General features: G+C 48.0%; 1 protein-coding gene across 1 annotated transcript; it reads right to left on the bottom strand.

Annotated features, from left to right (window-relative positions):
* Window positions 1–727: 727 nt before the first annotated feature.
* Window positions 728–6,288, bottom strand: LOC145356424 (histone H3.3A). Its single transcript, XM_080209141.1, has 4 exons — window positions 6,218–6,288; window positions 4,064–4,208; window positions 3,099–3,252; window positions 728–2,632 (listed from the first exon to the last, which is right to left on the bottom strand). Exons 2-4 carry the CDS (start codon window positions 4,189–4,191, stop codon window positions 2,504–2,506), a joined length of 411 nt encoding a protein of 136 aa, XP_080065267.1. The 5' UTR covers window positions 4,192–4,208; window positions 6,218–6,288; the 3' UTR covers window positions 728–2,503.
* Between the last annotated feature and the right edge of the window lie 9,539 nt (window positions 6,289–15,827).

The raw sequence follows: 15,827 nt of genomic DNA, 5'->3' as shown, positions 1-15,827 counted from the left end.
AAATTTCCAGAACACATTCAATAGGTTTAATTGAGTTGGCTGAGGACATTAGAATGAAGAGGATTGGTTGACAGAACAGAGTAGGGAGAAACAAAGCATTTTCAAGTTACCAGCATGTGATTAGGGAGCATTAGTACGAGCCTCTAGATTACTAGTCCTGTGACATCACTACAACACCACTGTTCCCCCATTACTTTTGTATTAAAAATTTTACACAAACTTGTAACTGGATGTTCTGGACTTGTACTTGTGAAAGGAAACAGAATGTAGATATTGCAAGCAAATGTTGACCTTTATTGTAGGGAGAATAGAACTCAAATGCATTAAGTAAAAATAACCAGAAGCAGTTTGTTCAAAAACATTGTGACAGAATATTCAATTAATCCCCCACATCCGAGGAACCTAGAGTGTGCAAAAATTTAAACACGATTGCAAAATCACTCAAGGCACATCCAGGGATCCAACATACCAGGACAAGATTGCAATGTTCCCAGAAATCAGTTGAGTATGTGAACAAACAGCAAGCAGCATCACCCACGTCAGCTGGTGACCAGGAGCTCAACTTCAGTCAGATTTACTGACTGAATATCCACAGTATGTCTGGATGTATCAGTAACTGTACATCTGGATACTGTGAACACAGGTCAGCCATAAGCTTGCATTCTAGCTCATTTGAGAAAATATATTTTGTAATAATCACAGTACAGAATCACAGCAAGTCAATTGGTTGTGGTTTTCATGTACTTTAATGTAATTTTTTTTTACAATTTTACACCAGCTCCTGTAATGAGTGTAGAACAGCGTGTTATCCTTTCACCAGAGTGGGCCCCTTCCTAACTTCCCAATCAAGCTGTGCAAGGAGATATCCTCCGACACTAATGGTCCCAGTAACACGATGCTGAGGGCCATCAGGAATGCTGCAACAAAATGAAGTTAGATTCCTATCAAACAACTGAAACGGATTATTTTCTTTGTGCAGACTGATTACTGCATCAACATTTCTCTGCCTCCTTGTACGATGAACAAGAGGAGGCAAGAGCAGTGAATGCCATAGCAGTCAACACTCACATGTTCAGTTCAGGACAAACAGACTACAAACATTCTCCAGGCCACATTTGATAACAAGAGCACTTTACATGTCAAAGTGGTCTTAAGTAAATGATTCAACAGGAATCGATGTAGCACCTTTATATCCTTCCTTGGGAAAACAGCATGTGACAGGGGTATATATCCTTGTCACTCTCCAGCAAACTGCCTTCGTACCGACATTCAGAGATATACACTGGGGCCAATCCTCAACCTTCAGAGATCAAGCGATATGAAAACCCCAATAGTAGCTACACAAACTCCTTGACACCGCGGAGGTGAAAAAAATCCCTTACATTGATAAACAGCTGCTGTGGTGTCAGAAGGGCTGAATAACATCACTGTGCAATGCTGAACATAATCCTTTGGAGCTATTCTGGAAAAAGCCTCAAACCTATTGGCAAAATGCTCATTGCTGCTATCAAGATCCCTCCAATCAAACAGCATTGTCAGCAACACCAAGTACAGTTAAATATACCTTTGGACACCAAAACAATACTACCATGATCCACCTGTAAGTGAATGTGGCAGGAAAACAGACAGGCAACTGCAATCACAGCCCATGGGATATCACCAAGAACTTATGCAATATAATTCCCATATGTACAATGAGCCCCCAGTCTAGGCAGGAATATGTCACAAAGGAGCAGCATTTCACCGTCTCCAACAATGAATGCCATTCAGCAAACTAACAGCTAAACATTCAGTTATGAGAATTGCACAGACTACCTACTTAATCCAGAATTCAAACTAGCCCCTACCTGCATTATCCCAATGTAAAACCACTTGTTCACATGAGAACAAAAAGCAACGTCCATAAACAATTTAATAATATATGAATTAATAACTCCCTCCCCTCCCCAAAAAACAGATTGATAATGTGAAAAACAATGCATAAATAGGTAGATAGCTGCCAAGCTGTACACTCCAGCTTGATGTACAAAAGATCAATGCAATTTACTTGGTGTAAGACTGCATCAATTCCTCCTGAGTTACCAACGGAATGACACAATATTTAGGAAGCATTTTTCCCAGTACATTCCATTCAGTTGACTAGTACAAAATGTCTAGGAAATAGTCTGATAGAAAACCCAAGCATAATACAAAACAAAAAACTTAACTCAAGTGCTTGAGGAGCAATGGGGGTTTTCCACTTGTGCCTTGTGCGAATGACAAGTGGAAACAGATCAGATCCAATTTAGCTACGGTTTAATTTATTTTGAACAGTAAGGGTCCCCCTCCCAGTTTAACCACCCACCCTATTAAACTTTAGAAAATTGAATAAAAACAGTGAATACCACATATTCCATTTGCACATTTTTACTCCTTAAAAGTCCATATCTTGACAATATCTGTAAAATCTGCAATATTAAAAAAGGTCCCGCTGTCCATTGTTGATGGAACAAGCATGCTCCAATTAAGCTCTTTCACCACGTATCCTGCGAGCTAGCTGAATATCCTTTGGCATGATGGTTACTCGCTTGGCATGGATGGCGCACAGGTTTGTATCCTCAAAAAGACCGACCAGGTATGCCTCACTCGCCTCCTGTTAAAACACACAAGTGTCAAATGAAAGTAGTCAGTTCTGATTGGATTTCACCACCAACCCCCCATCCCCAAAAAAGTCCCTCTAGTGCTGGATTGAGAATACATGCACAACACTAACAACCAACTATAGACATGATTCCTTTCAGCGCAAGTCATCAATTTCACTCTGCAAATGAGATATTGTTCAAAAGGTAACACCATGGATTGTCCTGTTGATGCTTTTGCTTAGAATCCTATCTCTTCCCCCAGTGTCAGTCTTCTCATATAACCGCATAAAGGACAGGCTTAACCACAGTTGGGACAAACAGGTTGTTGCTGTGCTGCAACTGACTATTGTTGATTCAAAATTACGTCAGTACATTAAGTGCATTTACCTAGATCACTGCTGCACTGGACACCTGCATGTACCTCCACAGTAGAAAACCAGACCTGAACTCAGTACTGAGAAGGAATAATAGACTTACCTGTAGTGCACCAATCGCAGCACTCTGGAATCTCAGATCAGTCTTGAAATCCTGTGCAATCTCACGCACCAGACGCTGGAAGGGCAGTTTGCGAATCAGCAACTCTGTGGATTTCTGATATCGTCTGATTTCTCTCAGAGCAACAGTGCCTGGCCTGCAAAAACCAAAACAGACGACTGAACCAAACAACTTTCTACATTGATGAAATTCTCTTATTCAGAACACTGAAGACAGAACAGTTGTGATAGGTTGTGTCACATCCCAAGTCTTAAGAGTTCATTCTCAATAAAGGTCACAAATATGGCACAACTGCTGCCCCCATCACAGATGCTGCTTAACTGCTGAGTACATCATAGAATCCTACAGTGCACAAGGACCCATTCGGCCCATCAAGTGTGCAGCAATCACAATGCCACCAGGCCCCATCCACTTACTCTAGCTAGTCTCCCTAATACTAAGGACCAATTTTAGCATGGCCAATCCACCTAACCCACACATCTTGGACTGTGGGAGAAAACTGGAGCACCCAGGAAAACCCACACAGACATGGGGAGAATGTGCAAATTCCACATTCACCCAAGCTAGGAAGTGAACCCAGGTCCCTAGTGCTGTGATGTAGCAGTACTAACTACTATGCTACCCAGTGTATCTGGCATTTTCAGTTGACAAACCAATCAGACCTTAATTATCACAACTCACTGTAACCCAGAAACCATTTTGGTGAATAAACCCAAAAACAAAATAGGGCCAACTAGAAGGTCAGGAAGTCCACAAGTACTCAAACAAGGATACACTGGAAGACACAGTTCATGCCTCCATCAATTCTCATGGTGCCTAAAACAAGAACACTAACACACAGAATCTTTAAAATAAGCAGATGAACAAACCCAATTTTCATACTTCCAATACGTTGTACTTAAAAAACAGTGAATGAGCGCAGATAGATATTGTAGCCATTTGAATACCTGTAACGATGAGGCTTCTTCACTCCACCAGTAGATGGTGCACTCTTTCTTGCTGCTTTGGTTGCCAGCTGTTTCCTGGGTGCTTTGCCTCCTGTGGATTTACGGGCTGTTTGTTTTGTTCGAGCCATGTTGCCTTAAGCTGAGACTGAGATAGTGAGAAGCACATTAGAACAGAACAATTTCTCCCCCGGACTAGTAATTGGGGGGTAAAGAGGGAGATGCAGCTAAGGGCAGGGAGGGGGGAGGAAGACACCACGCTAAGGGGATGGGGGGGAACACCACGCTAAGGGGTTGGGGGGGGAGACACCACGCTAAGGGGTTGGGGGGGAGACACCACGCTAAGGGGTTGGCGGGGACGCTAAGGGGTTGGGGGGGGGGGGGGGGGGGGAGACACCACGCTAAGGGGTTGGGGGGGGGGCACGCTAGGTTGGGGGGGAGACACCACGCTAAGGGGTTGGGGGGGGGGAGACACCACGCTAAGGGTGGGGGGGGAGACACCACGCTAAGGGGTTGGGGGGGGGAGACACCACGCTAAGGGGTTGGGGGGGGAGACACCACGCTAAGGGGTGGGGGGGGGAGACACCACGCTAAGGGGGGTGGGGGGGGGGAGACACCACGCTAAGGGTGTGGGGGGGGAGACACCACGCTAAGGGTGTGGGGGGGGGGAGACACCACGCTAAGGGGTGGGGGGGGGAGACACCACGCTAAGGGGGTGGGGGGGAGACACCACGCTAAGGGGGTGGGGGGGGGAGACACCACGCTAAGGGGGTGGGGGGGAGACACCACGCTAAGGGGGTGGGGGGGAGACACCACGCTAAGGGGGTGGGGGGGAGACACCACGCTAAGGGGGTGGGGGGGAGACACCACGCTAAGGGGGTGGGGGGGAGACACCACGCTAAGGGGGTGGGGGGAGAGAGACACCACGCTAAGGGGGTGGGGGGAGGGAGACACCACGCTAAGGGGGTGGGGGGAGGGAGACACCACGCTAAGGGGGTGGGGGGAGGGAGACACCACGCTAAGGGGGTGGGGGGAGGGAGACACCACGCTAAGGGGGTGGGGGGGGGCACCACGCTAAGGGGTGGGGGGGAGACACCACGCTAAGGGGGTGGGGGGAGGGAGACACCACGCTAAGGGGTGGGGGGGGAGACACCACGCTAAGGGGGTGGGGGGGGAGACACCACGCTAAGGGGGTGGGGGGGGAGACACCACGCTAAGGGGGTGGGGGGGGAGACACCACGCTAAGGGGGTGGGGGGGGAGACACCACGCTAAGGGGGTGGGGGGGGAGACACCACGCTAAGGGGGTGGGGGGGGAGACACCACGCTAAGGGGGTGGGGGGGGAGACACCACGCTAAGGGGGTGGGGGGGGAGACACCACGCTAAGGGGGTGGGGGGGGAGACACCACGCTAAGGGGGTGGGGGGGGAGACACCACGCTAAGGGGGTGGGGGGGGAGACACCACGCTAAGGGGGTGGGGGGGGAGACACCACGCTAAGGGGGTGGGGGGGGAGACACCACGCTAAGGGGGTGGGGGGGGAGACACCACGCTAAGGGGGTGGGGGGGGAGACACCACGCTAAGGGGGTGGGGGGGGAGACACCACGCTAAGGGGTGGGGGAGGGAGACACCACGCTAAGGGGTGGGGGAGGGAGACACCACGCTAAGGGAGAGGGGGGTGGGAGAAGACACCCTGAAAAGAGGGGGGGACACACTGAAGGGGGAGTTCTCCCCTTAGCCTGGTGACTCCCCCCCCCCCCCCCCCTTAGCGTGGTGTCTCCCCGCTGAAGTGGGGGGGGGGGGGTGGGACACAAATGGATACACTGGGGAAGAACAACAGGGAAGTAGTTACTCTGGGAGAGGAATGCCCCAATTGCCTCTCCCTCCGGTCCCCTGTGCCGCCGTTACCTTTGTCCCGAGCGCTGTGGGACAAAGGCTGCTCATGTCCCCTTCCCCGCCCGCCATTTTGTCAGTCAGACAGCAGCTGATACGGGCCGGAACCCTCCACCTCTCTCCTCATCAACCCGCGGCGATTACTGTCCCGGCTCCCGCCCAGGAATCACACCACCCAGCCCGGGTCGCCAGCGCACTCTCGGGCAGGTTGCATTGCCCTACTCCCCAGCGCCCCCCCACTCCACCACCTCGCCGGCAGCACTTACCGCTCCCACACACCGTCTGTCCGCTCTTAGCCGCTTTAGTCCGCGAGCCGCGGCCGACAGCGCCATTTATACCCCGGACGTGCCAGCGAGCTGACGTCACCCGTGACCCGCCGCCCCCTCGGGGGACGAGCTCTACCCCGATTGGTCAGAATGCCAGCTTCTGATTGGTCTTTACACTCGCATTCCGATTGGTCCATTGTCTGAAAACAAACCAATCAGCTGTCGGAGAGACGGCGTACTCCGATTGGTTGATTTCAGGCGCATTTCGATCCGCTCTCTGGCAGCAAGCTCGGGCTGTGGGAGAGGAGAGAGCTCTCAGTGTCAGAATAAATCCCTGCCTTTATCAGACACTGCCTGCCATTCCCATTTAGATAGCTGTTTAGCAAAATGCTCCTAAACCTTTACCAAAGATTTCTTTTCACTCCCACAGCCCAACACCAGCACTGAAAAATCCCAATCCCCAACTCATAATCCAGTGTAATCCCATCACCCCCCCTGTAATCCAGTGTAATCCCATTACCCTTCCTGTAATCCAATATAATCCCATTACCCTCCCTGTAATCCAGTGTAATCCCATCACCCTCCCTGTAATCCAGTGTAATCCCATTACCCTTCCTGTAATCCAATATAATCCCATTACCCTTCCTGTAATCCAGTGTAATCCCATCACCCCCCCTGTAATCCAGTGTAATCCCATTACCCTTCCTGTAATCCAATATAATCCCATTACCCTCCCTGTAATCCAGTGTAATCCCATTACCCTTCCTGTAATCCAATATAATCCCATTACCCCCCCTGTAATCCAGTGTAATCCCATTACCCTTCCTGTAATCCAATATAATCCCATTACCCTCCCTGTAATCCAGTGTAATCCCATCACCCTCCCTGTAATCCAGTGTAATCCCATTACCCTTCCTGTAATCCAATATAATCCCATTACCCTCCCTGTAATCCAGTGTAATCCCATCACCCTCCCTGTAATCCAGTGTAATCCCATCACCCTCCCTGTAATCCAGTGTAATCCCATCACCCTCCCTGTAATCCAGTGTAATCCCATTACCCTTCCTGTAATCCAATATAATCCCATTACCCTCCCTGTAATCCAGTGTAATCCCATTACCCTCCCTGTAATCCAGTATAATCCCATTACCCTCCCTGTGTGAGGTAATTCACTTTGGTAGGAGCAACAGATGTGTCGAGTATAGGGCTAACGGGAGGACTTTGAATAGTGTGGATGAACAGAGGGATCTAGGTGTGTGTGTACATAGATCCCTGAAAGTTGGGAATCAAGTAGATAAGGTTGTTAAGAAGGCGTACGGTGTCTTGGCGTTTATTGGTAGGGGGATTGAATTTAGGAGTCGCAGTGTAATGTTGCAACTGTACACTACTCTAGTGCGGCCGCACTTGGAGTACTGTGTGCAGTTCTGGTCCCCGCATTACAAGAAGGATGTGGAGGCGTTGGAGAGGGTGCAGAGGAGGTTTACTAGGATGTTGCCTGGTATGGTGGGGAGGTCCTATGAGGAGAGACTGAGGGATTTAGGGTTGTTTTCGTTGGAAAGAAGGCGGCTAAGAGGGGATCTTATTGAAACATATAAGATGATTAGAGGTTTAGATAGGGTGGATAGTGATAGCCTTTTTCCTCGGATGGAGAAAGCTAGCACGAGGGGGCATGGCTTTAAATTAAGGGGGGGTAGCTACAGGACGGATGTCAGGGGTAGGTTCTTTACCCAGCGGGTGGTGAGGGATTGGAATGCCCTGCCTGCTGCAGTTGTAAATGCGTCTAGTTTGGGGGCGTTTAAGAGATCTCTGGATAGGTTTATGGACGAAAAGGGATTGGTATAGGCTAGTGGGTCATTGTTTTTGTAACTGGTCGGCGCAACATCGTGGGCCGAAGGGCCTGTTCTGCGCTGTAATGTTCTATGTTCTATGTAATCCAGTATAATCCCATTATCCTCCCTGTAATCCAGTGTAATCCCATCACCCTGTAATTCTATATGATCCCATTACCCTCCCTGTAATCCAGTGTAATCCCATTACCCTCCCTGTAATCCAATATAATCCCATTATCCTCCCTGTAATCCAGTGTAATCCCATCACCCTCCCTGTAATCCAATATAATCCCATTACCCTCCCTGTAATCCAGTGTAATCCCATCACCCTCCCTGTAATCCAATATAATCCCATTACCCTCCCTGTAATCCAGTGTAATCCCATTACCCTCCCTGTAATCCAGTATAATCCCATTATCCTCCCTGTAATCCCATCACCCTCCCTGTAATCCAATATAATCCCATTACCCTCCCTGTAATTCAATATAATCCCATTACCCTCCCTGTAATCCAGTGTAGTCCCATTACCCTCCCTGTAATCCTATATAATCCCATTACCCTCCCTGTAATCCAGTGATCCCATTACCCTCCCTGTAATCCAGTATAATCCCATTATCCTCCCTGTAATCCAGTGTAATCCCATCACCCTCCCTGTAATTCCATATGATCCCATTACCCTCCCTGTAATCCAGTGTAATCCCATTACCCTCCCTGTAATCCAGTGTAGTCCCATCACCCTCCCTGTAATCCAGTGTAATCCCATTACCCTCCCTGTAATCCAGTGTAATCCCATCACCCTCACTGTAATCCAGTGTAATCCCATCACCCTCCCTGTAATCCAGTGTAATCCCATCACCCTCCTTGTAATCCAGTGTAATCCCATCACCCTCCCTGTAATCCAGTGTAATCCCATCACCCTCCCTGTAATCCAGTGTAATCCCATCACCCTCCCTGTAATCCAGTGTAGTCCCATTACCCTCCCTGTAATCCTGTAATCCAGTATAATCCCATTGCCCTCCCTGTAATCCAGTGTAATCCCATCACCCTCCCCTGAATCCAATATAATCCCATTGCCCTCCTTGTAATCCAATATAATTCTATTGTCCTCTGTGTAATCCAGTGTAATCCGATTGCTGTCTCTGTAATCCAATATAATCCCATTATCCTCCCCTTAATCCAGTATAATCCCATTGCCCTCCCCACAATCCAGTGTAATCCGATAGCTCTCCCTGTAACCCAGTATTATTCCATTGCCCTACCCATAGTCCAGTACCACCCCATTGCCCTCCTTGTAATCCAGTCCTATCCTTCCCCCAACCCCCAAAACCCTACTGCCCTCCCAGTCATCCAGTAAAATTCCACTGTCTTCAATTTCAAATAACCACTTGAATCCTCTAGCATCTTTAATGTAATAAAACACCCCAAGGTGTTCTTCACAGGCACATCGTAAAGTAAAATGTGACACTGAACCGTATCAAACAGGCCTGATGACCAAAGCCTGGCTTGAATTGAAGTTATGGATGAAAGAGAAGTGGGCAGAGAAGGTTTAAGAATTAATTCCAGAAATTAGGGCCTACGTATTGAAGGCACAGTCACCAGTGGTGAGTCACTTAAAACCGGGGAAGTACATGCTGTCAGAATTAGATAAGCACATATATTTTGAAGCATTACGTAAGAAATAGGAACAGCAGTCAGCTTTGCAAGCTCCACTATTCAAATTTTCAGAGGGCAGCACAGTGGCACAGTGGGTTAGCACTGCTGCCTCACAGCGCCAGGGACCCGGGTTCAATTCCTCAGGTCACTGTCTATGTGGATCTGCACATTCTCCTCGTGTCTACATGGGTTTCCTCTGGGTGCTCCGGTTTCCTTCCACAGTCTGAAAGACATGCTGGTTAGGGTGCATTGGCTGTGCTAAATTCTCCCTCAGTGTACACGAACAGGTGCTGGAGTGTGGCGACTAGGGGATTTTCACAGTAACTTCATTGCACTGTTAAGATCTCATTGAGATTTCATTGAGACACATAAGATGATGAATGGGATGGATAGGGTAGAGGTGGAGAGGTTCTTCCCGCTCAGAAAGGACAGTAGGACTAGGGGGGCACAGCCTCAAGAGAAAGGGGGGGCGGTTTAGAACAGAGTTGAGGAGGAACTTCTTCACTCAAAGGGTGGTGAATCTCTGGAATTCTCTGCCCGTTGAAGTGGTGGAGGCTGCCTCGCTAAATATTTTTAAGATGCGGGTTGATGGGTTTTTGATAAGCGAGGGGATTAAGGGTTATGGGGAGAGGGCGGGAATGTGGAACTGAGACACGACAGATCAGCCATGATCTTATTGAATGGCGGGGCAGGCTCGAGGGGCTAGATGGTCTACTCCTGCTCCTATTTCTTATGTTCTTATGTTCTTAATGTAAGCCTTACTTGTAACACTAATAAATAAACTGAGCAAGGTGTGGCCCTCCTTATGAAGTAAGGTGACCAAAACTGTACACAGCACTCCAGCTGCAGTCTCAGCAATTCTCTGTATGGTTGTAACAAGACTTCCCTAATTTTAAACTACACTCCCCCTCCCCCCCCAAGAATGTTGGCCTTTATTACAGGAATGTTGACCTATAATAAATGTCAACATTCATTTGCCCTCCTAATTACTGACTGCATCTGCTGTTATTTTATGACTCATACACAAGGATACTCGGGTCCCTTGTATCATTTTTCAGTCTCTTTCACATTATATTTCGCTTTTCTGCTCTGCAAAAATGGATCATCTTACTGCTGCGTGAATATGACATGGAAAGAAATCCAAAACTGAATGTGTCAAGCGTTTATTCTTTCTGCTATTTTTAAATAGACTTCCTGCTGATCCTAAAGAAGATGGTGGCTACAAGTCACATGATGATACGATTGGTCATTTGTCCTGACAACCAACCGAGTTACTAGAACAAAATAGTTCTCCTCTTGTCAAAGTGGAATCTCCCTTCTAATTGTGAGGAAATGGAGAGATCTTGGAGGCTCTGATGGGCTTAAAAATAGACAGATCCCCTGACTTGGATGAAATGCATCCCAGATTGCTGTGGGAGGCGAGGCAGGAAAATGTGGGGGCCCTGACACAAAGTTTTAATTCCTCTCTGGCCTTGGGGAAAGTGCCAGAGGACTGGAAAACAGCTACTGTGGTCCTATTTTTCAAGAAGGGTGTTAGAGATCATAAATCATAGAATCCTACAGTGCAGAAAGAGGCCATTCAGCCCATCAAGTCTGCACCAAACACAATCCCACCCGGGCCCTACCCCCATATCCCTAATATTATTACCCACTCATCCCTCTAACCTACACATCCCTGGACACTAAGGGGCAATTTCTTAGCATGGCCAATCAACCTAACCCCTACATCTTTGGACTGTGGGAGGAAACCGGAGCACCCGGAGGAAACCCACGCAGACACGAGGAGAATGTGCAAACTCCACGCAGACAGTGACCCGAGCTGGGAATCAAACCCAGGACCCTGGAGCTGTGAAGCAGCAGTGCTGACCCACTGTGCTACCGTGCCACCCCACAAACCACAAAATTACAGACTGGTGACTCTCATTGTCAATGGAAGAGAAACTATTGGAGAAAATTCTGAAGGAGAGATTTAATATCCACTTGGAAAGGCGTGGGTTAATTAGGGATAGCAAAGCTTTGCCAGAGGGAGGTCATGCTTAACAAAATTGTTTGAAAATGTAATCAAATATACGGATGAGGGAAGATATAGTTTATATACATTTTAGCAAAGCCTTTGACAAGGTCCCAGATGAGAAACTGATTGAGAAGGTTAAAGCCCATGGAATTTGGGGAATTTTGGTGAGATGGATCTGAAACTGGCTTAGCATTAGCACACAAAGGCTAGTGGTAAAAGGCTATATATAGATAGATATAGCAAGTTTGCAGACAACACCAAGATTGGTGGGGTGATTAATAATGAAGAAGATGGTTGTTGGTTGCAAGAAGATATAGATGGGTTGGTCAGATGGGCAAAGCAATGGCAGATGGTATTTAACCTTGATAAGCATTTAACTGCTGAATATATTTAAGTCACGGGTAGATAGGTTTCTGATAGACAAGGGAATTAAGGGTTATGGGGAGAAAGCGGGAAAGTGGAACTGATCCACTTCAGATCAGCCATGATCTTATTGAATGGCGGGGCAGGCTCGAGGGGCTAGCTGGCCCACTCCTGCTCCTATTTCTTATGTTCTTATAAGTGCGAGGTGATGCATTTTGGAAGAAGTAATAAGACAAGGGAGTATTTAATGAATGGCAAGACACTGGGAAGCTCAGAGGAACTGATGGGCTGGGCTGTGAGATTACAGATTGTGGTTGTATACATTTTTAAAAATTAATTTACAGGATGCAGACCAGCGTTTATTGCCCATCCCAAATTGCCTTTGAGAAGATGACAGTGAGCTGCTTTCCTGAACCACAGCAGTCCCTATCAGGGAGGGAGGTCCAGGATTTTGACTGAGCAACAGTGAGGTAATGACAATATATTTTCAAGTCAGGATGGTGTGTGGCTTGGAAGAGAACTTCCAGGTGGTGGTGTTTCCCAGGTACCAAATGGCCTTGTCCTTCTAGAGGGTAGTGGCTTTAGAAGACACTCTCAAAGGAGCCTTGGTGAGCTCCTGCTTCACATCTTGTAAATGATACACGCTGTTGCCATTGTCCATTGGTGGTGGAGGGACTGAGTAGTTATAGAATCATAGAATCCATTCAGCCCATCAAGACTGCACCAACCACAATCCCACCCACGCCCTATCCCCACAACCCCATGTATTTACCCTGCTAATTCTTGACATTAGGAACAATCTAACATGGCCAATCAAGCTCATCCACACATCTTTGGACTGTGGGAGGAAACCGGAGCACTCAAAGGAAACCCACGCAGACACTGGGAGAACATGCAGACTCCACACAGACAGTGACACGAGGCTGGAATTGAACCTGGGTCCCCGGTGCTGTGAGGCAGCAGTGCTGACCACTGGGCCACCGTGGAAGGAGTGCCAATCGAGTGGGGCTGCTTTGTCCTGGACGCTGCTGAGCTTCTCGAATGTTGTTCGAGTTGCATCTATCCAGGCAAGTGGGGAGTATTCCATCATACTCCTGACTTGTGCCTTGAGTGCTTTAGGGAGTCTTTAGGGAAGTCGTGTCTGACAAATTTACTAGAGTTCTATGAGGATGTGTCTAGGGCGGTGGATAGAGGAGAGCCGGTGGATGTGGTCTTTCTAGATTTTCAGAAGGCGTTTGACAAAGTGCCTCACAAGAGGTTATTGCAGAAGGTCGAGGGACATGGAGTTGGGGGTAGGGTGTTAGCGTGGATAGAGGATTGGTTGTCAAATAGGAGGCAGAGAGTGGGGGTCAATGGGTGCTATTCGGATTGGCGGATGGTGACTAGTGGAGTGCCCCAGGGGTCGGTGCTGGGGCCTCAGCTTTTTACCATTTATATAGATGATCTGGAGGAGGGAACCGAGTGTAGGGTGTCGAAATTTGCTGATGACACCAAGATTGGGGGAACGGCAAATTGTGCGGAGGGTGTTGAGAGTCTGCAGAAGGATCTAGATAGGCTGGGCGAATGGGCCAGGAAATGGCAAATGGAATTTAATGTTGGCAAGTGTGAGGTGGTCCACTTTGGTAGGAAAAATGGTAGGAAGGACTATTACTTACGAGGCGAAAAACTGCAGCAGGCGACGGTGCAGAGGGACCTCGGGGTCCTTGTGCATGAGTCGCAAAAACCCAGCTTGCAGGTGCAGCAGGTGGTCAGGAAGGCGAATGGGATGCTGGCCTTCATAGCGAGGGGGATTGAATATAGAAGTAGGGAGGTCTTGCTGCAGCTGTATAGGGCATTGGTGAGGCCGCAGCTGGAGTACTGTGTGCAGTTTTGGGCGCCGCACCTGCGCAAAGATATTTTGGCCTTGGAGGGAGTGCAGAGGAGGTTTACTAGGCTGATTCCGGAGTTGAGGGGGTTGAGCTATGAGGAGAGGCTGAATAAACTAGGCTTGTACTCGTTAGAGTTTAGAAGAATGAGGGGAGATCTCATTGAGACGTATAAGATGATGAATGGGATGGATAGGATAGAGGTGGAGAGACTCTTCCCGCTCAAAAAAGACAGTAGGACTAGGGGGCACAGCCTCAAGATAAAAGGGGGGCGGTTTAGAACGGAGTTGAGGAGGAACTTCTTCACTCAAAGGGTGGTGAATCTCTGGAATTCTCTGCCCGTTGAAGTGGTGGAGGCTGTCTCGCTAAATATTTTTAAGACGCGGGTTGATGGGTTTTTGATAGGAGAGGGGATTAAGGGTTATGGGGAGAAGGCGGGAAAGTGGAACTGAGCAGCGACAGATCAGCCATGGTCTTGTTGAATGGCGGAGCAGGCTCGAAGGGCTGGATGGCCTACTCCTGCTCCTATTTCTTATGTTCTTATGAGTCAGGAGGTGAGTTACTCCCTACAATTTCTAGCCTCTGACCTGCTCTTGTAGTCACAGTATTTATATCCTGGTCAGTAGTAACTCCCAGGACGTTGATAGTGGGGGATTTAGCAATGGGTAATACCATTGAATGTCAAGTGGGCATAGCTAGATACTCTCTCAAAGAGTCATAGAGGTTTACAGCATGGAAACAGGCCCTTCGGCCCAACTTGCCCATGCCACCCTTTTTTAAAACCCCTGAACTAACCCCAATTGCCTGCATTTGGCCCATATCCCTCTATACCCATCGTATCCATGTAACTATCTAAATGCTTTTCAAAAGATAAAATTGTACCAGCCTCTCCTACTACCTCTGGCAGCTTGTTCCAGACACTCACCACCCCCTCTCTGTGTGAAGAAACTGACCCTCTGGACCCTCTCCCCTCTCACCTTAAACGTCTGCCCTCTAGTTTTAGACTCCCCTACCTTTGGGAAAAGATATTGACTACCTACCTTGTCTGTGTCCCTCATTATTTTATAGACCTCTATAAGGTCACCCCTCAGCTTCCTACGCTCCAGAGAAAAAAGTTCCAGTTTATTCAGCCTCTCCTTATAACTCAATCCATCAAGTTTTGGTAGCAGCTTTTCTGCACTCTTTCTAGTTTAATAATATCCTTTCTATAATAGGGTGACCAGAACTGTACACAGTACTCCAAGTGTGGCCTTACCAATGTCTTGTACAAGACATCCCAACTCCTGTATTCAATGTTCTGACCGATGAAACCAAGCATGCCGAATGCCTTCTTCACCACTCTGTCCACCTGTGACTCCACTTTCAAGGGGCTATGAACCTGTACCCCTAGATCTCTTTGTTCTGCCCTGGTTCAATCTACCAAAATGCATCACTTCGCATTTGTCTAAATTAAACTCTATCTGCCATTCGTCAGCCCACTGGCCCAATTGATCAAGATCCCGTTGCAAATGGAGATAACTTTCTTCACTGTCCACATGCCACCAATCTTGGTGTCATCTGCAAACTTACTAACCATGCCTCCTATATTCTCATCCAAATCATTAATATAAATGACAAATAACAGTGGGCCCAGCACTGATTCCTGAGGCACAACGCTGGTCACAGGCCTCCAGTTCAAAAAACAACTCTCTACAACCACCCTCTGGCTTCTGTCAAGAAGCCAATTTTGTATCTATTTAGATACCTCACCCTGGATCCTGTGAGATTTAACTTTATGCAACAACCTACCATGCGGTACCTTGTCAAAGGCCTTGCTAAAGTCCATGTAGACAACATCAACTGCACTGCCCTCATCTACCTTCTTGGTTACCCCTTCAAAAAACGCA

Source organism: Carcharhinus amblyrhynchos, chromosome 21 (assembly GCF_965287045.1).
Source record: "Carcharhinus amblyrhynchos chromosome 21, sCarAmb.v2.hapA, whole genome shotgun sequence".
In the NCBI taxonomy this organism is placed as follows: domain Eukaryota; kingdom Metazoa; phylum Chordata; class Chondrichthyes; order Carcharhiniformes; family Carcharhinidae; genus Carcharhinus; species Carcharhinus amblyrhynchos.
This window is presented reverse-complemented; position numbering and strand designations above follow the sequence as displayed.

Excerpts from the sequence above, each read along its gene's own strand:
- LOC145356424 (XM_080209141.1), bottom strand. The coding sequence starts at position 4,191 with ATGGCTCGAACAAAACAAACAGCCCGTAAATCCACAGGAGGCAAAGCA. Across the intron at positions 3,253-4,063 it reads AAGAAGCCTCATCGTTACAG|GCCAGGCACTGTTGCTCTGA; the intron begins GTATTCAAATGG and ends TGGTTTTTGCAG. Across the intron at positions 2,633-3,098 it reads CTGCGATTGGTGCACTACAG|GAGGCGAGTGAGGCATACCT; the intron begins GTAAGTCTATTA and ends GTGTTTTAACAG.